This window comes from Grus americana, chromosome 15 (assembly GCF_028858705.1).
Source record: "Grus americana isolate bGruAme1 chromosome 15, bGruAme1.mat, whole genome shotgun sequence".
NCBI lineage: Eukaryota > Metazoa > Chordata > Aves > Gruiformes > Gruidae > Grus > Grus americana.
Window position 1 is genome coordinate 10,113,329 of NC_072866.1, and position 27,873 is coordinate 10,141,201.

The window sequence follows — 27,873 nt, forward strand, 5'->3', positions numbered from 1 at the left end:
GTGAGGCAGATACAGCTTTGTCAGTCCTTGGATATTGCCATGACGGGTGCTGAGGGAAAACCTTAGACAGGCTGCAGTGAGAAAGCCCAGGGATGACATGGAGTCTGTCCACATTCACTCGTATAAAGGTAAATTGTGATAATTACATCCTTGCTGCTAACAAAGGAAAACCATAGCCGGCAGGTTTATATTGGATTTTGCCTGGTAAAAGATTTTTCTTTAAACCATCTCAAAGCCAATGGCAATAAAGATTCTGAAGCTTTTGGCTACGGAGCATCAGACTCCCGCCAGCTTTGCTTGCAGGCACTGCCCAGTGTGGGCCCAATAAAGGAGGAGGCATTTTGAAGTGCAAACCTGTAAAAGTTCCTCCACATGCCTGACTGCAAAGTGTCTCTGGTACACAGTGGGGACAACGAGCCGTGGAGCTGTCAGAGCCCAGCTTGGAAACACCTCACCCAAGCACTCTCCTATCAACAGCGTGACCTCCAGGGCATCGCCAGAGGCACTGTCCAAAAGCAACAGAAAATGGGTCTAGGCTCCCAGACTCTTTGGCATGAAAGTCTGGGGCTTCTGTGAACAAAGCAGGGTGATTTTAGAACCCTCAGCCCTTCTCATGTGAGAACTGGCTGCAAGACTTGGGGTGGGGGGCTGGCTTTGTGTGGACATAAGGAGGAGATGCCTGAGCAAAGCTGTCAGGAACCCACAGCGTGCTGTTGGGATGGAGGGGAGGTGAGAATGGCTCCTTTTGGGTATACTATGATCCTTGCCAGGAAAAACAGTTTAATCACAGCTTTCTGGTTAGTGAGTGACAGATGCTGCCCAGCACTCTGCACCTCTGCTCAGAGCAGGTATTACAAGGGGAGAAGGTGTGAGCCTTCCCCAGGCTGTTAACTAGGCATGAGTGTTGCCATCATCTCCCTCTCCATCCTCCCAAGGGCAAACCTGGAGGCCAGTCCCCAAGTCATAAGGATTTAGGAGCTGCCTACAAGGATAGCTATTCTGTGGCTCTCCTCTTCTTTCCTTGCTCCCACTGAGCTGTTCAGTGTCACCCAGAGAGCAGGGTTCAGAAGCTCCCTTTGGGGAGACCTCCTGTGCTCTGTGTCTGCTGACAGCAGCATGGGCAGGGGACTCCTGGGCCCTGAAGCCCTGCAGAACATCACTTACCATGGAGACATTTGCTCTGGGTGGAACAGCTTAAGCAGGTTCCCTGGTCTTGATTCTTGCCACTCGTTTTCAGCCATTGACTGGTTTTATCAAACTGGGCTACAATCAATGCAGCAGCCACAGGGAAGCTCTCCTCAAACCTCACTGTCTGTAAGGAAATGCCCAATGCCTTTTCTAAAAAATTATTAATGGCTGCTTGCTTTTCTTTTCCGGCTTCTTAGACTTCATAGTCATCAGTGGCTTTGCAAATAGATGGGCACACCATATACATTTTTGTTTCAGAGTGCTGTTCAAAGCCAAGGCATCAATCCTCTGTGTGTGTGGGAGGGGTGGAGGGTACTGAACAACATATGGCATGGAAGATAGAACAGTACTAGTCTTTGCTGTATCTCGCCTTTCATCCCGGGACATGGCAGCGCTCTGTGAAGAAGTCTCGCGGAGCCCTCTTGAGGCAAGCAAGCATTATCGTCCGTATCTTTTGGATGAGAAAATCGAGGTTGCAAGGTGCCAGGCTGGAGACAAAACCCAGTGGGTTACTGCTGGCCCTTATCATAGCTGCAGAGCAAGGGGTCGCGTGTGCCAGAGCAGCGCTTTGGTAGCACCCTTTGACAAGACAGGAAGGTGGTCTGTGTCTGTACTGCCGCAGTCCCGCACCCTACCTCCAGATGAAAGAGAGACTTGTCCATATCCAAATCCCCTCAAGGCTTCCCTATGGGTTTTTATGGGAGTTTGAAGCTCACAGCAGCCTGCTAACGGTTATTCTGGCTCCTGTTGGCTAACGTAGCTGACACCACCCCATTTAATGCACATAGCCCATGTAATACCCTTTTAGGCAAGGATCGTGTCCTGTGGCTAAGGTCATGACTGCTGTAGCAGCTAGCTGACTCATGGGAGATGCTAGAACTGCTTTGCGCAGAGCTGTCCTTTACCAGTCCTGCTCTTCTCAGAGGCAGCACAGCCAGTTTGCAGCAGGAGATCCCGGTAGCAGGAGCTGATGATGGGAAGAGAGTTTCTTTGGGACTTCAGTCATTAGCAGCAATCGGATCCGCCTGCACAGCGCATCCGCAGGGTTAACAGCCAGCTCTGTCTCCAACTGCCACGTTTTACATGGCTAGTAATTAGGAGGTTACAGGATGCTGTTAGTTAGCAGCAGCACAACTTGTATTTCAAAGGTTAATTGGCTGGTTTGGAGGTTTGGTTTTTTTTTTTCCCCCCTCCTGTCGTGCTTTATTTATTTATTTGTCTATCTCCAGCACGAATAAGCACTCCCACAGATGAGGAAAGCCAAGTACAAAGAAGGCGGCAATCCTTGCATTAATCTTCCAGGCAATTTCAATGCATGATTTTGTTATGCATTCATTGCAGCTGACAATTCTCCAGAGTATCTGAGAACGTGCCATGGCACTGCAGCAACCAAGAGCGAACAGCGCACTCCAAAAGCATAAACTCTGCCATGCCTTTGGGGCAGCGGGGAAAGATGCCTGGCACAGGCAGGTCCTAGTCCAGGAGCTGTGTTTCCAAATGCCTGTCTGCCACCGAAAGCTGATACCTTTTTGTCCCAGAGTCAGCTCCTCTGTGTGCTTCGCTGACTGGTCTGAAGAAATAATTGCTACTTCTTCAGTCTGCCTCAATTCCCTAATTGTCCAGTAGAAGGACAGAGTCCTGTTCATTTGTCCAAGAGAGATGCTGGCATTGTCCCTGCAAAAGGGTGAGCTCTGAATTAATCCCTGAGGAACCTTGGTTTAAGTTGTGAGGAGAGACCCCCACTTGGCTTCCCAGAGGAATTTGCAGAAGTAGCTGTTGGTACTTGTAATGATTCCACATAAAAGGCTCAATTTACATCAAATGGCACTAGAAATGCTATTTTATATTCACTTCTCAGAAGAGATGTACAAATTAGTATTTGTTCCAAGCTATTGCTGTTCAAAGAGCTTTTAATTGCTTTTCTGATCCCTCATCCATGGCATGTTTCGTTCAGAGCAGCTGTCTTTAGAATAGGTTGAAGCTGACCTTGGTGGGTACCCAGTGGTCCACTGCTTATCAGTGTAAGAGAAGTGCTGGTTTTGTGTAGTACATTTTATTTTATTATTCTGGAGTAAAAGTAATTCTGTGTGATTTAAGGTAGCAACTAGCTTCTCTAGTGACGTTCTATTTTAGCATTTGTCAATTTTGGCTTGAAACATTGGTTTGGTCTGGAAAGCTCAGCACTTAGAAAGCAGAGGAGAATCTTTCAGCAGTGTTTGAAGCAAATTGACTCACAACTCAAAAGGAATTTAAGCACTAAAATATTATCCTGATCTGAAATTTTCACTTTGAACTTGTTCACTCTTCCAACTTTTTGCATGATCCAATTTTAAGAACTCACACACTGGCTAGTCTTGAAGCAAACAGATTCCCCCAGCCCAGGATGTGAAAATTCAGCCCAATGTGTTTGTGCTTATTGGATAAATGATGTGAGACTCATTCAGCCCTTAGCAGTCCTTTGGTTTATAGTTTGGGTTTTGTCAGCTGCATACCAAGCTGTCCCTCCCTGCTTACTATCCAAGGTCCCAGCCATAAGTGTGGGGTGGACAGCTTTCCCCATGCACTGGTTTGGTAGGGAAGCTGCATCAGTCGAGAACACATGCTGGGTCTCCTCAGCAGAGCAACAGAAATTTGACTCATTCAACAAACACCTTGTGATAATCTGAATTCTGTCCCCACCTCTTGGGAGGGAAGAGAAGGGCTTTGTCTGGAGACCTTGGGAAAGAGAGGTGTTTCCCATCCTCTTTTGTGCCCCAAGATCATACCACCTTTTTAGTATTCTCCAGATCACCTTTATCCAGGCCCCCTTTTTCGCAGACAGCCACTCTGTCAGGACATTAACAAACCTGGTAATGGTTTGGGGATGTTCTCTGCACAGTTCAGGCTGCAAGGCTTCTGATCAGAGCCAGCAGCAGCTCGTATGTGGAGCATTGACACCTGGCAAGGTGTCATTCCCATGTTAGAGGGAATCAAGGGTCAGGGACAAGATAGCATGAACTGATAGCAATTGTTTGCAGTTAAAAGCCAGGTGTCCCAGCTCAGGGCTTGATCCCTGCCTGCTGGACCTTCGCAGCTTTCATGGCAAAGGGTGTAAATCATGTCCTTCCACAGGGAGCCTGCCATGAGTGGCGTTCATGGAGCCTTCGCTCTCTCTTACTCTCTTCTGTAATTTAACTGACTCCACTGCTCTGTTTTCTTTCTGTTGGATTGTATGTTCTTGGTATATTTTTTTTTACTATATAAGGGAAAACATACTAGAGATCCATCCATTCCTCTGCCTCTTACCAGACAGGAACAGCACCTCTCCAATGCAGAAACTGAGTGCAATAACTCATTCGAGTGTTGACATACTGAGCAGTCAGGGGAGAGTCAGGAGAACAACAGAGCTAGTCATGGCGAGAGGAGTTTGCAGTCTGATCTGGTTCCTATAGATGTGCTCATTAGTCTAGGGAATAATATTAGGATATTCCCTGTGGAACTGTAGGCACGTTTTACCACCACCGATGGTTCAGTTCCTTCCCCTCACTTACGCCATTAGTTGTTCTCTGTGGTGAGGGATTGGCCATATAAATCACATCTGCTCTCTGCCAAGATGACAGACTTCTTAAGCAGGTGATGGTAACATGCTTCCCAGCATACGCTGTTGCATGGAGACTGGAGATCTGCACAGCGCCAGTAAGAGACCCATGCTGTATAGGCACAGTGTGCAGGACCCACCAGATGCATTTCTTCCATCTGGGTCATGCAGTGAGTCAGTTGAGACAGTTGTGGTGCCCTCCAAGGCTTCTGAGACTGAATCCATGAAACCCCCATGCTTCATAAACATACATGATGGCAACGGATGGTTATATATAGAATGTAGACAGATTGTTTGCATTTCAACTGGCAGGTAAAATAAACCAAGTGTAATATAGCCCCAAGAATGAAAGCAGAGTGCACTTGCCAGCTGCATTTCATCACAAAACTGTGCGTAAATCACAGCCATGGGCGGCTAGCTTCAAATGTTATGCTGACAATGGCTCTAATGTGCTCCAAGGCAGGGAGGCTTGACACAGCTGGACAGCGGGGTGTTCGCTTTCTGCAGAGGGAAACTGCAATGAGAGAGGACCTGTAATGAAGAAGGTGTCTTTCACAAACAAGGAGCGTGGCATTGTATTGAGCCTGTGCCTTCCTGCTGGCTCTCAGCTGAACGCTTTTCATCTGGGAGTGGGTTTGGTGAGAGGGAGGTTGGCTTTGATCAGATAAGCAGGCCTCGGGGTGAGCACGCTCTATACCTGGTAGTCCCTTGCCTGAGTGATGACAAGATACAAGTTCGAGGAAGAGCTCGAGCATCTGGTTCATGGCAGCTGTGATCAGTGGCTCCAGAGACATCATGATGCCTGCAGGCAACATGCAGAGCCCCAGCCGGGTCCCTCCAAGCAGCCCATGTGGCTTTGGTACTGCACATGGCAGCAGCTTGCTGTCCTTCTAGCTGCCTTCATATAAGGCAGCTGGGCTGCAGGGACAAGAGCAGGGTTAGCAAAGAAAAGCAGAGGAGGAAATGCAAAAGACTGAGACAGCCAAACCAACTGACTGGGGCAGGAAGATGTGCTTAGGCATCATTGGCAAGGCTTGGAGAGGAACGTGCTCTGGAGTGGTGGGAAGCAAGGAGTGGCTTGGATTGTCTTGGCAGCTCTGGTCTACCAGGAACGCCACCTCCCATGTTAGTCTCTCTGTTTCTTTACACTTCCCCAGTCTGCCTTCATCCATCTTTTGTCATCTTGGATTTTTTTGTTCCACAAGACAAAGATTGCATTTTATTCCGTGTATATCACCCGCCATGTGGGGCTCCTGGGCAGGGCCTGCTGGATGTTATTACAAGTAATAACAACAGTGGGAATGGGAACAGAGCGCTGCACTTCTCCTGGCACCAGTTTTTATGCCTGGGGGTTGCAAGTAGACTCTGAAACTGAGTTTAGAGCGCAAATGCAACAGGAGTGTAACACAAGGGGATCTGCAGATAAGAGGATGGAGAGGGCAGTACATGATGGTGCTGTGCCATGGACTAACAGTGCCTGTAGACTGGTGGTTCCCAACTCTTTAGGAGGCAAAGGAAATAGTCATATTTAATTTAATACTTTTGTGCGTTTCCAACCACTCCCTGTGGATGATTGCTTTCTCTGTAGACCTGGAAAATACAGAAAAGGTTAAAAATAGATTTAACTGAGAAAATGTTAGGAAGGTGTAGAAAAGATAGTCATGCCACACCTGAGAGCAAAGTGGGGTTAGTATTTGGCAGTACATACAAAATGATGGCAAATTAGTCTGAAAGCTCTGGGTGGAGATTCAGTGGTATTGCTAAGGCGTCCTATATGCTGCCCTTCTCTGGGTACCGCAGTGGTGAGAGGCAGAGCCGGCTGTCCCCATCAGCAGGCAGAGGATTAAAGATGCTCAGGGTAGCAGTCTATCTCCTTACATCAGAGGAGAAGAACCAGTGCAAGGAAATAAACAGGTATGTTTACAGCTGCTGCCAACCTGAATCATGAATTTTCCTCAGCTTTTAACCAGAGTTCTCCAGCTGGGACAGTGAGATTTTCCAGAATTATGAATGAAGCTTTAAATGTCTCCTTGAAACCTCCTTCTGGATCTTTTGTTACAAGATCAGGATGCTTTTTTATAAATGGTTTTAAGAGGTGGGGGGAGAGAGCTCCATCTGAAAGGAGTGAGACTATTACTCGAAAATGAGGGAGATTTGGCATGCCTACATGCATTCTTTTAAAGCTCTATTTTTGTTTGCTCTGTCTGGTTTACAGCCTTAAAGACAGCCTGAGTCCCAATTTGGGAAAAACACTCTGTGCACAGGGCTTGTAGCATCAGTAGTAAAGCTTGCTAGAGCAGGGACTGCCACCAAGGAGGACGGGGCAGGAAGACCGCTTGGCTTCTTTCCCCCAACAAAGGCGTTTCTCAGGAGTTTCCTCTCCTGCCTGATGCCAGTACAAATTAATACTCCTCTCTCCCTGTCCTGTCCTTGTCCAATGCACAGACAAATCCAACACTTTTTACTATAGTGCCTCTGGAGAAAGCAGCAGAAAGAGAAGTCATTTATTTTATAGACTCCAAAGGGAATTGAATTTGCTACAGACAGACGGATCCTGTAGTTCTCTGGCTCTTGGCATGACTATACATGGACTTGTCTGTGCTTTAAAGTTAGTTTGGATTGAGGTGGTTTATGAAGCCAGAGTGTGCTGGCTGCTTCTACGATCTCTACCTGGAGCTTGGTGATGGGACCAGGGGAGCAAAGCCCTGGCTCTGTGTTCCCTAGGTGTGCCTTGTTCTCAGAGCTATCCAGAATCTAGGCAGAAACTTCACAGCTCCAATCTGCCCCAAATCCAATCAATAGGAGGAAATAAATCGAACCACAGGGAGCTGCTCGATATGGGAGAGAATCAGAGTTTTCCTTTTGTTTGTGAAGACTTCAGAAGCAAAACAGTAACCGTGTCAGCATTGCTCATCCGCAAACAGTTTAAAGTCATTTGTGTAAATTAGTTTCAGCCAGAGAGTCTGAAAGCAGCATGGGTTGCTGGGCAATTATCTCCTTGCGAATGGCCTGTGTTGTGGGGGCCATGTTGCAGAAGATCTCTCACTTGTGCTAAGGTCTCTTGAAGCTGCCAGAACAAGAGATCAGCATCTTGAATGTCTTTAAAGCAGAACTACTGATATGGTATGTTGGAGTGCTGGCAGGTATCAGCTGATATGTGTGCCAAAGTACAAGGGACTGAACCGCAGAGCGTGGAAGTGCAGGGGGATTAAATGCCAGAAATCTCAGTTTATGCTGAGGACGATTAGGAGCTGTGAATGCTTCTGAAAGCCCTTTTTCAAAGATATCCAAAAGAGCATTGCTGGTCCTCCTCTTGTTTTCCGCTCTTCTTTCCCTAGCTGTGTCCCCTCTTTAGGGTGCCACTGGGATATCCTATGGTTCAGGCTGGAATGATGTTATTTACATCCCTTCCTTCCCACGGTCAGAGTACCAGCATATACAGATACTCCACAAAGTAGCAGGAGTAGTGTGGGGAGTTTGATGGCTGAGGATGTGCCTCTGCTTCTTCCTTTCTCATGCACAGAATCTCACTGTTCCTGAGACTGTTTAACCTGTGAGTGATGGACGGGCAGGCTGAGACCAACAGATAGTGACCCTGCAGCTAACAGTGGAGCGGATGTTTCCCACCTGAGCTTGCAGAAGTCCTTTTGTGTTTCAGAAATGATTTAATGCTATGGGTTTCCTCCCACTCCTCCCCACCTCCCTCCTTTGCTGGTCGGTGTGTAATAGCAGAGGGTTTTCATACATATTTTATTTTTTAACTATAGCTTGAAACCTGAATGCTGTATTTATGGCTGCAGCTGTCACTCCTCTGAAAACATGCAGAGAAATGAAGGTTAACAAGTTTGGGCTCTCAGGAAAGCATGTAAAACAGCACTGCAGAAGACTTTGTGTCATCACACCAGAGTGAATAACAGATATTTTCTGAGGTTCTCCAGTCCAGGGTTATTTATCACCATCTGAAGCAAATAGTTTTCTAATTGTATATCCTTGTTTGAAATTCTCAAAACCCCAAATCAAATTCTTTTCCCTTGTACAATGTACGCAGAAAGTACGGGATACAGAGCCTGAGGGGGTGGTTTAATAGTTTAAGAATCAGGTTGGCATTAGCCAGACTTGATGCAGCCATATGTTCAAATCCCAGGGGTGACCACTCACCAGGAGGTAGACAATGCTCCATCCCATTTATTGTGTGTTCACTTAAAAACAGATGTCCCGATTACCGTGGCTGAAGGAAGAGATACTCTGCCTCTCTTCCAAAGAGCAAGGGCACATCGTGCTGCTCAGTCGTCGTCCCCCACCACATTTGCACTATTTCTGTGTGCTCCCTTATTCCTGTGTGTGCGGTCTGAAGTTTGAAGCCCTGGCTGGTTGATTTGAATGGAGATTTGCTTAAGTAAGACAAAATGGGTTTTGGCCTTTTTTTAAACAGCACTTTGGTTCGAAAACTACCAAATACACTTGGGAATAGTGTACTTGGTATAGAAGGTCTTGTTATACCCTTAGGGCTTGTGACTTTGTCTCTCTAGGGTCACTGCGCTAAAGTTTCGGCTCTGTGTGGCTCCGGGTAGTTGTGTCAACGCAAGACGTGACGTTTCAGCCCTGCCTATGGACCCTTCTGCCTCCGACTTGGTGTCTGGGAAAAACAGAGCGGAGCTAAACTGAGACCTAGCATGGGTGTTGAGGGAATTGGGCACCAGTGCAGACCAGAGCTCTGATCCAGCAGGACCATATGGATGGGATGTAAAAGTTCTGTCTAACGATGCAAATGGTGAAGCCATCAGAATTGATGGGGCTGGGGTGTGGGAGAGTTCAAACATATTTCTAGTAATTGCATCCTTCCTGTTGTGTGTTGTTTTTGTTTCTAAGACTCTAAAATAGACTGTGTAGGAAGTTGCAAGGTTTGGACTCTTCTGCCCAGTTTTGCAGATTAAGGAGATAGAGCTGCTCTGAGAGGCAGCCAAACACAGCTCCAATGCTCTTCTGAGAAACCTCTTAACGCATGAGGATCGCTTCTGCCTTGCAAATGCTCACGTCCCTCCCTCTCCCTATCACGTTCACACCATAAGGAAATCAGGCAGGCTGTCCTCTCCTGTATTAATGCCCCATTGCCTGCAGTTAATTAAACTCCACATGATACTCAATGCAGCGTGTCAGTTTGGTTAACGCCTGTCAGCCAAAGCGGTAACTTAGCCCCATTATCTGCGGCTCTCTGTAAGCAGTCGTGTTCTGGGTCTCAAATTCACTCCTCACGCTCCTTTCGACCAGCGTTTGCTGCTCACCCAAGTTTTTGCCACGCCGAATTGGGCACCCAGAAGGTGTCGTTCCATTTTTTTAGCATCTCCATAGAAACCACTTTAGAATTGTAGACTGCAGGGCTTGTGCAAATTTAAAAAGAAACTAATGTAATGGTTCAGTTCGATCAGGTTTCAGACTGCTGGTTGCTTGCAAAGGGTGTGTGTTCCAATGATAAAGTTGAGAAGAAAAGCAGCAGAAGTTCTCAAAGGCAGAGATGCAGCAATTTTCTGCTATATGAGCCCAGGATAAAGCTTTTATGATAGCACAAAGTTTATCTGAAGATTGTTTGGAGGGAGGCACAGACACATTTTTTACTCTACCACAGAAATCTAGGTAAACTTCTTGCCTAGGAGGATACCTGTTTATGTGCAAAGCTGCTTTTTTATGTGCAAGCTCACTTCTTCACCTTTTTAACACAACTGTCTCTCAGACTGACCTCTCAAAAGGTTTAAACGCATATAGATTAATGTACTTTTGATGTTTGGGCTAATGAAGTCCTCTGCCTCCTCTGCTTAATTTTCTAGTTTATAGATAGAGGCTCAGCACTGCTCAGGAGTAGCCAGGATTGGACCTAGAATTGGTTTGCACCTGACTGATAGAAAAGTTAATTTTGGGTTGTGTAGCAGAGAGGCAGGTGTGAACAGAGGATGCTTCTCTGTAGTAATTCGTGCTTCTCTGTCTCTAGCACAACCACCTAAGGCAACTTTTAGAAATAAAAAAAAACATCATTACACAGCAAAAGAGGAAACTCCTTGCTGTGTTCAGATGTCCAAAGGTCACAGTGGTTTAGCAGCACCAGTCCAGGTCCACGGTCACCAAGGCAATAGCTCATTGCCATGGAAACACTCGCCACCTTCTCAAGCGAGAGCATTTGAGCAAGTCCTGATGTTTAGCAAATAATTGCTTGAGATCCACAGTGTATCCCACCCCACGATACATTTGGGGACTAAGAAATACAATACTTTGACAGCTTTCACTGTGATCTGTCCGTTTTGGAAATCCATGAGGAGGATTTCCATCAGGGCAGAAACATTTGTGAGCTCAGTTTCTTTCTCAAGGGCTCACTGGTTGCACATGGTTATTTTAGCTTTACTAGTTTATTAAAGCCACTATGCTGGAGATTGCATCTAAATTCTCTTTCACTCCCACTCTACAAATAAAACTTTGTGTTGGCTGTTTCATATGAAAACTGACATAGCTGTTTGAAGGATATGGATCAATTTGGCTTATTCTTGGGATTGCCTCTTCAGCAAGGGATGGTTGGTCCTGCTCCCAGGCAGCTGGATCAAAGCCCTGGTGCGGCTGGCATAGCTGTGAGGTCTGGTTAGAGCAGAGGGTTGGAGCAGCCCTTCCTGCGCGGTTGTTTCTTGTGGGTCTTGCTGTGGGAGAAGCATCGCTTCTGCTAGTCAGAGCCATGGCAGGGATGTGAAAAGCTGTCAGGAGGAAAACTTGAATGTGGCATAGAATCATTTAGGTTGGAAAGGACCTTTAAGATCATCAAGTCCAACTGTTAACCTAGCACTACCAAGTCCATCACTAAGCCATGTCCCTAAGCCCCGCATCTATACATCTTTTAAATGCCTCCAGGGATGGTGACTCAACCACTTCCCTTGGCAGCCTGTTCCAGTGCTTGACAACCCTTTCAGTGAAGAAATTTTTCCTAATATCCAATCTAAAGGAAGGTTGCAAATGAAATACTTTTTTTCTTGTTCGTTCGTTTGAGCTGTCACTGTCTGACAGGTTTTCCCCAAGTGAATGCATGATGTGGGCAGCGGGTTGGCAGAACCAGGCAATTCAGGGGGGCTGTGGAGTGGTGACATGGGGGAGCAGGCAGTGCAGCGAGCCAGAGCTCATCTCCTCTGCCTGGAGGGGTTCTCCTGACTTGGTTACTGCACACAGCGTGGGTTCAGGACGGGGGCATCGTGGCAAGGCAGCACAGAGGATAGCATGGCCCGTGCAGAGCATGAGAGCCAGGCACAGCCTGGTGTCACATGGGAGGAGGAAGGGAAAGGGCTACCTGGCCCTTCACCCAAACTAGGCATCTTCCGTAGAGAAATTGCTGCAAGATGATAAAGCAGGAGGCGTGTGCTGCCTCTTTTACCTTTGCTTTTCTCTGCCTTGCAGCTCCCCTTGAAATGACAGCAGTGCATAATTGCATCGCTTTGGCGTTCACAGCATCCATGCTGATGATATGAGAGGTGTTATTATTGTTGCCATTAGCAGTGTAATTAGTGTTAGCATAACAGTCTCCTTTGCCCAACGCACCAAGGCTGAACTAACGACCTCCAAAACCAAATACATCTACTCCACCAGCTTGGGGAGAGAGTCTCTACTCTCACGTGTTCAGCAGTCCTACATCTTCTGCAGCTTGGCACTGCAGCCTCGTAGTAGTAGTGAATTACAATAATTTTAATTAGCACTACTGTTATTAGGGCTAATATAATAGAAATTCGTTATTTTAGCAGTGATTTTATTTCATTACATAAAATCAGAATGACTAAACTTTTTCTGAATCATTTTGTTCCTGTAACAATAGAAACATACTGCATATTCAGGGCATGCTTGGAGGTGAGGCATATTTCATGCAAAAGGAATGAGAAGAATGGAAAGTCATCTCATTTTTAAGTCCTGTTTTCCAGATTTTTGTATTCTTCCCCCCAATATTAGAAATAAATATTATAAGAGAAACACATTGCAAAGCCAGCACAGTTATTTTCTGTGAATTTTGTTCCTTGGTCATCTCTGAATATTGGTGGTGGTTTAATATAATTTCGTTTCACTGGGTTTTTTTGTCAGGAAGGTGAAAATGTGGAAGTGTTGGGCCACCTCCAAACTCAGTGGTAGTTCCACTGAAATCGAGGAATTCTGCCAGGTGAAAATCCAATAGCTATCTGTAAGATACAAACAGCTGATGTGAGGAGGAACAAGAGTTGCTGAGCTCTCTTGCTGGTTTGTGCTCACATTCAGTAATTCCAAGCTTTCACTTCCTGCAGCGTCCAAGTGATGCGACCGTGCTAAAGGACAGCTCTGGTAGTTCCTTTCTGACCTCTTGAGTCCTTTCTTGCCTTAGAAAAACAAAATGCTGTTGTCTCAAGGAGCAAGAGGGATGATGGTGATTGTAGTTGTTATTTTTTAAATTTCTGAGTTGGAATTGTCTGTATTGCGCACATGCAAAAGCTAAAATGGGGCAGTGAGCTCCCAGGAGCGGCTCATTCCCTTGTCTCCAGCAGAAATGATGGTGGTGTGTTGCTCACCACTGTCTGCCTGCTTTAATGCAGACCATTATCGAAGACACACCTGAAAGATCAGGACCCAGAAGCCTTCCTTGCCAGTTGTAACAGCACATGCTGCAGGCTGCTGGCAAATACAGACGCTGGGTTTGTACCTTTTTGTCTTTGCTTTTTCTTTTTGATCATTGTGGATGGTTTTAATTGCCACTTTACTCTGATGCTCATGGCTAAGAAGAATGTATCAATAATTCACTTGCGTGAACAGCATGGCAGCTCTAAAGTTCCCATCTGCCTGCTTTGGCTGCAGGCTAGAGCACCCTGAGCTGTTCGCAGCATTGTGTTCTCAAGGACAAAAACAAGCTTGTAACGATTGCTTGGGTAGCTAGGTTTGCTGGAGGGGAGGAAAGGTGGATTTCCCCTGAATTTGTTCTCCTGGCTCCTAGTGTATCTTTGATGCAGAGCAGAGAGGAGTTGCTGCCTGTATTACAGATGTGGATTTGCAGATAATTGTTTCCATGCTGATGAAGCTTTTGAATTTTAAGTTCTTGGTAAGTGTTTCTGGAAGCTGCAGAGAAACTGAGTCTGTACCAAGTACAATCCTGTCTTGGAGGACAAAAGGGCTAGAGGTTCCCCCAGCTGTGTTGTCCCCACAGGATGTCCCTGTGGATAGGCCTTCCTCAGCTTAGGAAAAAAGTGGTAAGATGTAGCTACCCACCATACCAGTGGCTTGGATCCTAATAACCCAAGAGATCATTTCAGTCCAGTGTCCCAAAAATGACAGTAGATAGAGCTCATCTCACCTAGGCCATCCTCTTGCTCTAAGGCAGGGTCAACTCTTCCTATATCAAGGTCATAAGTGATTTCATATCTTTTAAGACAACCGCAGAACGTAAATACCCTTGGTTAATTGAAAGTCTCTGCACATCCCGAAGGGAAGCCCACAAAGAACTGCCTGTGCTCAAATGTCTGATACATGTTCAGGACCACGTGAGAAACTAGACATTTAATCTAGGAGTTAGGAAAAGGGTTGGGGAGTCGTGACAGCATCTCATTGTAGACACTGAACCTTCCCTTGGTGACCCAAGAATGAAGGCTGAAGTAGGCAACACCCTCTTGTTCTGTAAGATACACCACCAGATTTTCTCCTGGTGTCCACCCAATGTTTTTTCTTCTACCCCAAGGTTCTTCAACCTCTGTAGAAAAGCTCTTCTAATCTTCCTCATCTTTCCTTCTTCCACTCAGCACTCAGAGGTCAATTACAGCAGATTGCTCAAATTTTTCTGAAGCATTATCCTTTCCTTGAACTTATTTCCTCATCAGGCCACTTCAGCTTCCTTTCCTTAAGCTTAAAAGATGACTAAGTCAAGGTCTTTGACAGATACAGACTAAACATACTGCCCATCTTGTTCTTCCCATCAGCAGTCCCTCTATTGTGTTTTCTTGATGTGCCTAATCTCCTAATACCAGTACACAGCCTGCAAATCACCAATGCGCATTTTTCAAAGGGACTATCCATAAAGGTCTATTAGCAAGGGATGAGTAATGGTTTGACAAAATAGATTTAAGTGGCCCCTTCTGAATCATCTTGGCAGTAATAGAGAGAGTGTGTCCATTTTTTGATTAAATATTTCCAGTGCCATTAGCTTGGGTGAAGTAAACTTCTATTGAGTTTGCCTGCTAATGACAACCCAAAGGCCTTTGATCTCTCTGTTATCAGAGAGTAAGCCTGTTGCATGTGGATAAAGATCATATAATCATTGCTAAAGGTGCCTCTTGCCGTACAATCAAAGAGTTTGGAAATGGTTCTTTATTCTCTCGATGTTCATGCTCCTGCCACCTTTAATGGATGTGGTCAGAGCCGCCTGCAATGGGCATCCCGTCACCTCTGTGCATGGTCAGAAATACACAATTGTAGTTTGGCTGCAAGATTTTAGCAAAGAAAATCAACAATTAACCTTGATTTCTTGTCATTTTTGTCTGAAAGGGGCTGTAGCATATTTCCATGTTCTTTGTGTCTATCCTTTTATAGCATGGGATTCTATGATTCTATGTCTCACAATATTGTATGCTTTTTCTTAAAATCTTCAGCTCCTGAGATCTTGTGATTCAGTTCACATCTAAAAGGAAAAGGTAGACCCTAGCTCTTCTTTCTGTTAATGGTATGGAATACAAGATATTTTCAGCCTAAATGTAAGAACAAAAAAAAAAAAAGAAAAAAATCAGTATGAATGATGCATTATTTTTTTAACAATGTATGCTTTGTGATTAGCCAGCAAAGCTGATTTCAGCCATTAGGCTGATGTTTTTTGACCAGTTGTTGTTGACTTCAGCACAGACAGTGGTCAGGGACAAAAAGTTTTTCAATGGGCAAGAATTGTGTGAATATAATTCCTTGTGTGAGCGTAATATTTTTATGGCGAGGGATAAGCCAAATATATTGGATGAGAATCAACACAGGCCTTGCTAAGAGATGTCACGCCTCACGGATCTGCTGGTTCTTTGAAGGACTCAACCAGCATATGGATGGGAATGATTCAGTCTGTATAATTTCCTTGGATTTTTGCCAGAGGCTCTTAAAGGAACTAAGCTGATGTGGGGTGGGATGGCAGTCTGCTTGTGGAGAGAAGCCTGCTCGTATTTAACAGCTGCTTAAGAGAAGAGGGAAGGGGTACAAGTCACAGGTCCATTTCTGAAATACTGGGAAGTTGCCAGAGGCATCTCCTGATGTGCTGTGCGACACGTGCTGTCCTGCATACTCCTGAACGATGCTCCAGTCACAGCATTGCTGAGAGCAAAGGGGTGATTGTGGCTCCCCTTAGCACCAAGCTCGGTCTGAACTGGCGCTTCCTTGCTTGCACCCAACACTGGAGGAATGAGGAGGCATTCACTGTCCTCAGTTCAGGCATATTTCTGTTTTTCTTCTTTTTCAATGAAACTAATCAGTGTATAAGTACTGACAGAGATGACCAGTTCGCAGAGTCCACACTCGAGCATCTCTCCCCAGGTGAGTTATTACAGTGGTCTTGGTGTATTGCTGGAGGCATTTGTTCTTGGTTGTTATCTGGAGAGTTGGCTTCTTCCTCCTGAGATTTCTTGTTTCATGACAATATGAGAAGTTCTGGCCTTGTTTGAGGAGTTATTTTATAGGGTTAGGGTGGGGTTTTTTTCATTTTAAGGCTTATTTTTTCAGCCATCTGTCAGACCAAGTGATCCTCCATCAAGATGTAATCCATCTGATTGGCCTACTTTTCAAGAATAGTAGCTTTAGTTTTGTATGCTGATAGCATTTTAGATTGCTCAGGTCCTTTCCTCCTGAGGGCGGAGAAGACAGCAATTGATCTAATCCAGCTTGGCATTTATGCCACTTGAAATGAAATTGCATTTTGCTGAAAGAAACTGAGAAATGGGAAAGTAATACTGTAAATATGTTGTGCCATGTGGGACCTTCTGCCTGGGAAGCTTCCTAAGGAAGCTACAGTGGAGTTGATTATCCCAGAGAATAAACTCTCTGATCTGTAGCTCTTGTTGCAAGAGATGGAAGCGTGGCAGCCAAGGCTGCTTCTGTAGAAAACACTCCCACCCAGGAGTCAACACCAAGTGAACTTGAAGGATTCACACAAAAATCTCAGAGAGTATATGACTTTGGTATATGGTCATTGCTGGATAGCATTAGTGGCTTTTTTTTAAAATGCCAGAGTATATCGCGCTCCTATGCAGCTTGCTCCATTCCTCCACTGATGCCCTATTGGCAAGTCCAGAAAGGAGGAGTGCATTTTGCATTTGGCTGGCCATATGCAGCTGGGTAAGTAATTATTAGCGGTGACTTTCATGCCACAGAACAGAGAGGTAAAAGCAATTCCACAGAGCTTTAGGAGATCAAGTAGGTCAATTGAAAGGAGGAAAAATTACCATTGGCTATCTTCAATTAAATTGTTATCACTCCACATGAAGGATCCCATTTAGAGGAAGGCATAAAACCTGAGAATAGAGGTGACAGAGAGAATAAATTCTCCTTTTTAATTCCAAAGCCAGAGAGTGAACATTCATCAGTAGGCATGAGGAGGAGATCTCTTTTTCCTTCTGTTTCCAGCCTACTTTTAAGTAGAGCCCATTTGGAAATCTCTCAGCAGAACATTTTTTTCATCAGAAAGCACAAACTCATCGAAGCCACAGCTTTTAGTAGAGACATTAGTGACAGCTAAACCCGTCCTGAGAAGGGCTTTTGGTTCTGAGAGCTTGTGGTGTCTGGGTGTCAAACGCAGGGCACAAGGCACCTCAGAATAGCAAACATCTTGGTGACCAGGGCAGTCTTCTAGGACTGGGGCATCCTGGTTCAAGTCCCTGCTTCCTTTCCAGGGCCAGAGAGCATAAATAACTTTCAACTGCGCTCATGTGCATGGGAAAGCACTATCCAAACCATTTTTCCTAGTAAGAGAAGTTGTATCATACGAAGGCAAGGCAATTCCTGTGGTTTGAACCACAGTCTAGATTGACTAAACTGGTTTGAAGTTGATTTTAAGACTGTAAGAGCCCTATGTTGTAGTAAATAAACTACATCAAAACAATTTACAAAGGAAATATTTTCAAATGCAAAAATTGAAAGATCCAATAATTGCATTCTTTTTTTTTAAGGGCAAGGAATGCAGAGGAAGAAAGAAGCCAGGTCTTAAGTTGCTTGCGTTTTTTTGTTTGGTTGGTTTGGTTGTTTACTTACCTTAGAAATATCAGAATTATTCCATTTGGTCTTTGACAAGCAAAAAAAGGGGGGAAAAATAAAGGTCAAAATGAAGTCTTCACATTAGCTAGCAGTCTTCCGAGATGTCACTTACATTCCCTGACAGCTCTCTGCTTCAGCTGCGAGCTTCTCGCTCTCTAAATTCCCTCAAAGACGACCTTTTCCCACAGTGCTTCAGAGACATTAGCCAACCCTTCATCCTATATTCAGAAGGCACACGGGTCCAGGGTTGCAGACTGATGCTCACTGCCTAGCGCAGTGGGAGTCTCCTTGTAGTATTAGTATTATGCACACATTCCATACATGTTCTAGTTTTTTAGAAAAAGTTAGAGGAATATTTTGTAATTTTGAGCTCTCTTTAGCAATTTCATTGATTTGCTCCCCTCCTGTGGTGCCAATACTTCAAACTCATTTAAGCTATTTTCCACAATTTTTGAACAATATTTCTTATTAAAAAAAAAGTCTAATTCCTCCCAAACCATTGCTTTAATCTGTCCCAGAAAACTGGCTTTCATCTCGCGGTTGCTTTCACAGTGGCACATAAACCCTACAAATGTAATATGGAGCCCAGTAATCCATCAGTTAAACAGATTAGTTATGTAGGAGGCTGTGTGGCTCACTGAGTAAAGCCAGCAGGCTTTAATCTCCCTCCATAGAGGGAAAGCTGGCTCAAGTATAGCTCTGTGCTCTGCAGTCAATGTGCACTGGAGATGCAAAAGGTTTCCTTCCGCTTTGCAGATCTCATGGCAGGGATGGGCCCTGGAGGGTGGCTGGCTGTGGTGTCTGGGCTCTGGGATGAGTGAGCACAGATGTTCGTCACGAGATGAAAAGGTGAAACGTGAGGATGAGCCTCCAAGAGGCATCGTCTTCCCTCTCCACTGCGAGAGGAGGAGAGTTGCACTGCAGTTGGTGTCCCATTCCATGGTTTTTCTGGCACTGTCGCCTTTTTGCAGCTGGTGACATCATGACTGAGGCTGCAGGTGGTCCTGGTATCACCTGTGTATCTGTGCAGCATGCAGAGACACCACTTGGAAAAGCAGAAATTCTTGAGTTTCCATTCTGACCCTGCCTGTGGCTCACTGTGTGAAATGGATCTTGAAATCCTGATAATTAGGTTTCCTTTCAATAGGGGGGAGCAGAGCCTTCGCTCCCCGTTACCACAGATCAGGCAGAGCCACAGTTGACACCACTGCCTGGCCTCTTGTATTTGGAAGGAGGAGCAGGCTGTGCACAAGTGCCAGAGGGAGGATAAGTCCTTGAACCTAGACCTGTTCCTTCTGGATGTTGTTCTGTGCTTGGCTGTTACTGCATTTTTGCTAGAAAGTATCAGGCAGTGCTGAGCAGTCCCTCCTGCAGTCCCTTGGGCACAGCTTGCAAATGCCTTTGCAACCTATGGACATGCCTTTTACATTTTAGTAAAGTTGCCTAGTGCTGGGTGGGTTATCCAGTATTGCACTAATTGCCATGGTTTATGTTTATTAATTAAAAAAGTTGTGTGGTTTGGATTTTCCCTCCCTCTTCCATTGCATTGTGATTAGCCTGAATGCCTTCTCTCCTGCTCCCTGCCTCTCTGATGCATTCCCTTTGGTTTTTAATCCCCTGAAATGGGGATGATGCCCAGGACTGCAGACAGGTGAAATCTGTTGCAGTGGAATAGCTGGTAATTGGAAAATGACAACCCCTCAAAAATGGGGTAAAGAGAGAAAATATGGAGTGTCCAGAAGCAAAGCGCAAATTGACAGTTCATTATGTCTCCTCGTCCTGGTCAGAGTCTCTGCAGACCGAACTTAAAAATATGAAGCAGAAAAGCCAACATAAACAAGTGCTCAAAAACCCATTGACAGCTTTAGGCCCAGGACTAGCGAAAAAACAACACAAGTGCAAAGGATGTTTATGAGACTAAATGTTCTGGATTTGTTTACCACTCCTCTGTGTCTCTGCCAGCCTCAGCTCTCCCTGTTCAGGAGGAGTCGAACGGCTGCTTTGAGCTCGGGGGGGATTTCTGAAGCAAAGCACATCTTTTACTGGGGAAGCTTCCTTCCCTGTTCATTCAGCAGGAAGGACCGGGTGTCTAACAGCCCTTTTCTCCAGTGTGATGCAGGCATGATTATTTCTACTCGGTATCAAAGCAAAAAGGTGCTCCAGCCAAGGCGTGGTGCCATCCTGCTGGTGATTGAACCTAAGCTATGTAAAATAGGTGGTTGTGGTTGCAGCAATCAAAAGAGACAAGGTAGAAGAGAGGCAGGAGGAGAAAGAGGCACAAAGAGATAATGACTTGCTTGAAGAAATGCAGTAATTCAGTTGTACAAAGAGAATCGAAGGCTGCAAAGTCCTACTGCTGTTCTTCATCCTCTGCTTGTAGGGGCCATCAATAATTTGACCATTATGGGTTTCTCTATTATTGAATTTCTCCCAATTCCAGGAAGGCTCTGGGATTGTGTTGCATCTTGCTAAAACCAGAAGTATCAGATTCTCAGAAAGAGACTAGTCTTCCGAGGTTTGCAGACCCAAACTATTTAGAAAAGGATTTTTTGTCTGTTTATCTGAACTCAGGATGAACTGCTGAAACGTTTGAGGTTTGTCCCTAATAAAAACACGGTTTTGAATCACTGAAATATTCCGCAGCACAAATATGGCCTTCAAAGTGAGCAGAGGTGGTTGTGCTTTCCTGGGACATGTTTTGCCTGGGGTCAAGGCTGTTACTTTAAACTCGTATTCAAGGATGCTGAAATCTTGCAAATTGATCCCATACAGTTTCTGTCCTCGTCAATGGTGAGAAACAGTACTGCAGCCAAATGATGAGGATTCATTTGAATCTGAAATCTATAAAATTTGCACTCTGATCTAAACCTTTTTTGAACGTTGCCTGCAATGTGATGGTAGAACTTGTGGGTTAAAGCATTCTATTTTTTCATTTTTGCTGACTGTCTCCAGCGTGGCAGTTCCCATTCCAGCCTTTACATCTGGCACTGTGGACCCTGGTATCAGTGGGCATTGCCACCATCTCCCGCATTGCATCCGTTGCAGAGATTCCTGGGTGTTTCGTGGCCTCGTGCAATGCCAGCTGGTTGTTTGGCCGTGCTCCAGTTGGCCTGTCCTGTCTCTGAAAACCTGGAGGTCAATCATTGCAGCAGCAAAAGATGTGGAGGCATCCAAAGCTGATGAGGGGTCGCGCTCTCTCACTGTCACTTGAAAAAGGAACTTTTCACTGATGGAGGTTGGAGCTCTACAGTGGGGAAGTAGTTTCCTTCTGTCGGAGTTGTTAAGGTTTACAAAGTATTTAGCAAAAAGCAAAAAATGCCACTTTAGAAGTACCCTGTTGGAAGTGCATTGTTTTGATGACAACCTTTCTTTCTTAACCATTCCTTGCTAGGAAGTTGCATTTTGTGACAACCACATCTCAAGCAAAAAGCCTGAAATTTCTTTTTCTGAGAAGGTCAAAAGAAGACGTTGCAGCAATTTTAAAGCCTTGTTGCAACTTCTTTTTCTTCCAGCCAGGAAGTTTGATAAAAATAATCCTTGCCATGAAAAGTTTTGTGTTCAGCAAATCAACATTTTGTTTTTCCCAGAGAAAAAGGCTCCTGGAAAAATTCCTGCTCTGGGGTTGGCTTCAATTTGAACAAAACAACAGTGTCTCCTAGTGGCTGACTCCAGGGGAATGGCCAAATCCATCCTGGCTTTCAAGTGTCTCTCCCTTGACCCTCCTCCTAGGTCTTTTCTTGTCAGGGAGTGAGAGAAGTGGGAAATGAATTGTGCTCTAAGCAGCAAACCATTTCATAAGCCATACAAATATCTATGGGAGGCTGTTTTCTAGGCTCCAGTTGGTGTTGAAAGAAGGTAATTACATTTGAAGGCTGTATCACTGGATGCTTGGCTCATCTGCTGTTCAGCTTCCACTCTAATAATACAAAAGCTCACATCAGCAGCTTAGCCAGCATGCAGAGCTATCCATCCTTGTCTTTGCCCAGTGGGTCCTGCCTCCGTGTCACTGCAGGATTGTGCTCCAAACATCTCGCGTTACAGCAGACCTTGTCATCGAATTAGTTCTGCCTCACACCAGATATGATCACTAAAGGATAAGGAAGATCTCTTGTCTGAAGCATGACTGGCTTGGCAGTGTCAGCCTGCTGTCCATCAACCTTGCTCAGGCGCCCCCACCCCCATCATCTTGATCTGCTGGATCAGCTCGTCATCACAGCTATTGATGATCTCATCTGGGCCACCTCCTTGTCCTCTCCTTTCCCTCTTCCTCGTGCCCTCTCTCCCTTCCCCTGAGCGATCGCTGCAGCTTTTCTCCTGTACTCTCTGAACTTGCGTAAGAAGCAAAAGTCACAGCACTGGAGAGTAAGCAATGAAAGACACCAAATTGTCGAAGGAAATTGGCAAATCAATTCAAGCAATGATATCGGCAGATTAACTGGCTGCAATGCCGTGTGTTCACCAGGCCATAGAAAAATCTTGTGGTTGGCTTAGAAACATGAGATTTTAGAGAATAACAACTTACACGTTCTTTTTATTTGCCCGAGGGTGCTTTGTAGTTTCTTCAGTTTAGGCTTTTCAGGCTGGACACTGACTTTTTGGTAATGACTCCTGAGATTATCTTGTTATATTTGCACAATGCCGAGATCAGGGATTTTGAACTGATCACCAGCTATCCCAATTTTCATGGTAAAATTGTGACTCTTGACAGCATATCCGGCAGCAGCAAGGTGAACGTGGAGAACACTGAATTAAGTTTTACCTTAGCGGATGATACCGCTGCTGTATTGCAGACTACAAGGTACTGTAGGTAGCAACAGGCAGGTTCTTTGCGTTTCCCAGCAGAAAGTGCTACAGAACTTTGTCCTTTCAAAGCTGCCTAAGTTGCAGCTTTATTGCTGATGATTGTGCCATTAATTTCCCAGCTTCAACATGCTAACGAGCCGTCCTTGGCCCCCCATGAACACCCTGTCCCAAGGAGCCCTCAGTCTGCTGCCTGGAGGGACACAAGAATTTAGCAAGTTATTTAGCTTCTTATTAAGCATGCCCTCGTATAACCCCAGCGGGGGGGGAGACCGAATGTGCCAGCCGTGGGCTGCCTCTGACAAATAGCTCAAGGCCGCTGTGGCTTACAGCGGGACAGGCACCTGGGAGCCCACGGGGCTATTTCAGGGTCAGTCTCTGTTGGGGAGCTGGTTAGATGCCATCCTGGAGCAGCCCTTTTCTTCAGCTGTGTTTTCATTGCAAAGGGAAGACCTCTGCCTGGGTTGTTTTGGCATCGTCGGGGAAGGGAATAGCACAGGCGAGCACTGATTGATGGTAGGGAGAGAATCACCGTTCCTGCAGCAAGGAGGATGTCAGGAGAGAGGAGAGCAGCCCGGTGATCCTGCTGTTCAGGTGCACTGTGCAGCCATCTGGGCTACCCCTTGCTAGAGACTAAAGAACTGAAAATTGCACAGTCCTTCCCCTGGTGTCCCTTAGTAATTAGTGTATGCGGATTATAATAATGTGGACTGAGGCTCTTAGTGCTCTTTCTCCTGCATAAATGGTTGAGCAAAAGACAGTCTGTTGCATAAAGTAATTTAGCCTATGAATGATGGTTCATTAGCAGCCCACAGACTGTCGCTGCCTATAGTAGGGGATGTGTGGGCTCTTCCTGCATTCAAGTTAACTCTTTCACCCTCTCCTTCAATTGCCAAGGATTCCATTTGCAGAGTGTGGAGTTAAATGTGGCCGTGCCACAGTATTACAATGGTCTTCTACCTTCAGAGCCTCAAATAATGCAACAACATCCCCAGGAAACTGCCAACTTTTAACATAGTGTCTAATGACAGATGGGGAATAAAGGAAGCTATTATCAGTCAGGAGATGAGTCAGATATGAAAATAACACCTTTTTCTAGACAATATTATTACACTGAGGAAATGAAAAAGACTCATTTTCTTTTGCAAAGGAACAGGCCTTGAGCATTAGAAATGCGCATTGCAGAGCCTGGTGCTGTTTGAGGGAGTAGCTCCAGTAAGAGAGCAAGCCCCATCCCACTTTTTGCATCTGTCCCCACTGTGTCACATTTTCAGCCTGGGTGTTGGGCAGAGATTGTTGCGGTTCCCAGGGAAGGAACATCTAAGGCTCTGGCTGAAAAGCAAGATTGTAGCCCAAGGTAATTCGGTGCTGGTGATAGAAGAGGGAGATGGAGAAATCAGTTCTTGGATTTAAGCTGCATGCAGTCTTGTACACTCAGAGAAACCCACACTGATCCTGGAGGAAATCCTGACATTCAGGACCATATTTTTGTCATTTTAATGAAATCTGCTCTACAGTACTAACTAGGACTTCAGAAGGAAAAATCATCTTGGGCTTTTTTGGGGACAGTTTCCAAAGGGAGCTAAATATCTCAAGGTAGATAAAACTATTGATCCTACTGACTTCCACAGGTATTTGTTTTCCTCATTCTCTTAATAGATGTCTGCAAGAAAAGTGCTTTGTTTGTATATGAATAGAGCTGTGCTGTATTGACAGTGGTCCTGCTTTGGATATAGCGGTATCCATTAAAGCTCTGCTGGGATTAGTGCAATAAAAACAGCCTGACCAATGCGAGTCCAAATAGAAGCCTTACAAGCCATACTAGCCATTCACCTGGATAATTGTGTCTTGCAACAGTGAACAAGACCTCTCCTTTGCATAGCTTTAGTTTTTTGGGCCCATGTTTTGGGCACAGTTGTTCTGCAACTGCTCCAGAAATTGGCTGGGATTCTGTGTTTCCAGTAGGTCTCACAGGGACTGTCCATGAGGCTTGTCTGCTGTTCCCTTCAGACACTTATCTGCCTCCATGGCCCTCCAGAAGGAACATGGGAAGATGTAGCATTTGTGCACTGTTAACACAACTCCCAGAGCAGGAGGACCATACCAGCCTTTAGCCATTTCCTCTGTGCATCTCTTTGACCATGTTGCTTTTTTGCCCCATAGCCGGACGAGTTGACCAACGCCTTGGAGATCAGTAACATCGTCTTCACAAGCATGTTTGCCCTGGAGATGCTCCTGAAACTCCTTGCCTTTGGCCTCTTTGGCTACATCAAGAACCCGTACAACATCTTTGATGGGATCATAGTTGTCATCAGGTCACTGCCAGTTCTTTCTCCACTGTGGGTTTTCTGCCGAGGGCTCAGACCAGTAGGGGAGTGGGATAGGGAACAGGAATGACGTGGCCTGTGTTAATCCAGGGCTTGCTGGCTATGATGTGCTATAATTATGCTGGCCTTTTAGATTCCTGTCATTAGAAGGGCTGTCCAAAGTAAATGGACCTGGCAGATGGAGAACAAAGTCTATTTACGCCACACATCTGGCACTGTGGTCATTTTTCCACTGAAGTGCAGAATGACTGGTCCTGGGAAAGGAGTACTGTGAGTGTCTGTATCCCAGCAGCGTGTCCTCCCTCTCCTGAATTAACACATAACTCAGGCCAGAATAGGGCAAGCAGAAGGGTAAGAGAGGGCACTGTTCTGCTGTCCTCTCTCAGGGGACACTATCGCAGCCTAAACTGGGGATGTCACAGTGTGTGGGTGAGAAGCTTGTACAGCACCTCTCTGCTGGGATTCTTTCTAGCAGTGCCGTTCACCCCTTGATCAGTAATTTGGGGCAGGGAGTCAAGGCAAACACAGAAGTTGTAAACCAGGATAGTGCTCTTGGCTTCAGTTGGCCCATCCCTTTCATTCAGAGAAGTGGGGATCAATAGAGGCCCAGAACAAAGGCCAGTCTGTGGCCTGATCAAATCAACCCACCCCAACAAACGTAAATCCCTCTGGATATTAGCTTGTACAAAACTGTGATCCACATTTTGCGGCTTGTGACTGATTGTACTGATGCAGACTAGCAGGAGATGTGCTGTGTTGTGAAGAACCGCAGAAAGTAAGGGAATTAAAGAATCAAGAAACCAGTTATAAAGGATGTAGGTCGTGCATGAGCACGTGTGTCTGCACAACTGGGAAGTGAAGGTGTTTTTCAGAAGCAAGAAAGCAGCAGGCAAATAAACTACTCCTTTAGGGATTAAACGATGCGAAATCTTGTAAGAAACCTGCCTGCTCAGGGCTTTCACAGTACAGTACTGCTGGTTTTAGTTCTTCTCCATCTCGTGTTCCTGCAGCGTCTGGGAGATCATCGGCCAGTCAGACGGAGGCCTCTCTGTGCTCCGAACTTTTCGGCTGCTCCGGGTGCTGAAACTGGTGCGTTTCATGCCCGCTCTCCGTCGCCAGCTGGTGGTCCTGATGAAGACAATGGACAACGTTGCCACCTTCTGCATGTTGCTCATGCTCTTCATCTTTATTTTCAGGTACCAGAGTCTGTGGCTCTTCTTCGAATTATCTTTCAGCTTGCTTAAGTAATATGTAGATTAGAATAACAAGATGCTGCACTTGCTAGGCTGCCTACATGATAGAAGTGTTCACAATAGACTGACAAGCAGACACTCAACAGACTATTTACCTCTTTTCGGTCTCAGTTTTTCATGCAGTACTGTAATTCTGTAGATGAATGAAGTACGCAAGCAGGCAACAATTGCTCTGGAGCTCCTGGGAGGCTTGTTCAGCTGTGTCTCAGGAAGCTGTCAGTGACTGGACTCTACCAGGGTTATATTTGAGGTGGAGGTTGTACAGACTCCAAAACTTCTGTCTGTTTGACCCCATAATGCTCCTCAGGATCCTGTTCTTGGAAACCAGTTGGATTAGGAAGCTGGCAATATGATTTGTCATTTTTTTTAGATAAAGGAGATCCTGATTTGACTTCAGTGTAGACAGTTGTAATAAAACGTGACACAGAAGAACCAAATGGCAGAGTCCGATCAGTGATCATGTCAGTGGTGGAGCAAATCCCCTCTTCCACTGGCACACAAAACACTGGGGGGAGGAAAGTGTCTGAAAAATCACTGCAATCCTCCCTGCAACCATATTTCACACAATAATGTGTTTCTTCATTTTCTTTTTTTCCTACTCTAGCATTCTCGGCATGCATCTGTTTGGATGCAAGTTCAGCCTGAAAACTGATACGGGAGACACAGTTCCAGATAGAAAGAATTTCGATTCCTTACTCTGGGCCATTGTGACTGTATTTCAGGTAAGTTCTGGATCCTCTGGGAAGTTTTAATGTAGACCACCTGGACAAGTTATTTCACTTTTTAAAAAAAACCCACAACTATTCCAGTAGGTGTCAAACTTGGAGTGAAATGGCACTGTAGAGTTACTAGGGCAAAGTGATTGTGTTTCTGAGTTAGCTGGTCTCTATAAGCCCTGATAGAGAAGCAATCTACTCAAAATCATCACTCATCACTGTGCATATTTATTGGCAGTAAAAGTAAAGTCTAAGAAGGCCTGGAAATCCAGCCTTATTTTCCTTTCATATAGTCGGTAAGATTAAGACCCTCAGTCTGCTGTCCATTCTGCTCCTATTCTGTAGATCTCTGTCTTCTTACTTGCTTTCACTGCCCCAAAAATGCACTTTGCAAACAGTTTCATTTAACTGGGAGTGACAAACACTGTTGCAAATCAGAGCTGGAGTTGCTGGCTTTATATACTAGGAAAGTCTTCATATAAAAAGTTGTGTTTCCTCTGCAGACAAGATCTGTTATGTGCTTGAAATTACTGGCATATTCCACAATGGAGCAATAAGCTGCTATTTCCAGGGCATTCTAAATATAAAGATTAGTCTTTTCTGTTTAAAAGTTCAGTCCTTAGAGCGCAAGTGGAGCACAGTGTAAACAATGTTAAGGTAAGTTTCTAAATGCAGAGTAGTTGTTCACCACAGTATCATTCAAGGTACAAACCAGTCCACAGTCTTCACTGTGAAGAATATAACTTCTTGTAAAGTTTTCCTCCTTA

General features: G+C 45.3%; 1 protein-coding gene across 1 annotated transcript in view; it reads left to right on the forward strand.

The window, feature by feature from the left end:
• The window catches only part of CACNA1H (calcium voltage-gated channel subunit alpha1 H), a 123,986-nt gene that overhangs the window by 44,528 nt on the left and 51,585 nt on the right, over window positions 1-27,873 (forward strand). Inside the window, exons 9-11 of the mRNA XM_054843261.1 lie at window positions 24,974-25,149; window positions 26,148-26,333; window positions 26,995-27,112. Coding sequence (XP_054699236.1) covers window positions 24,974-25,149; window positions 26,148-26,333; window positions 26,995-27,112 — 480 coding nt within the window. The remainder of the gene's footprint in view (window positions 1-24,973; window positions 25,150-26,147; window positions 26,334-26,994; window positions 27,113-27,873) is intronic.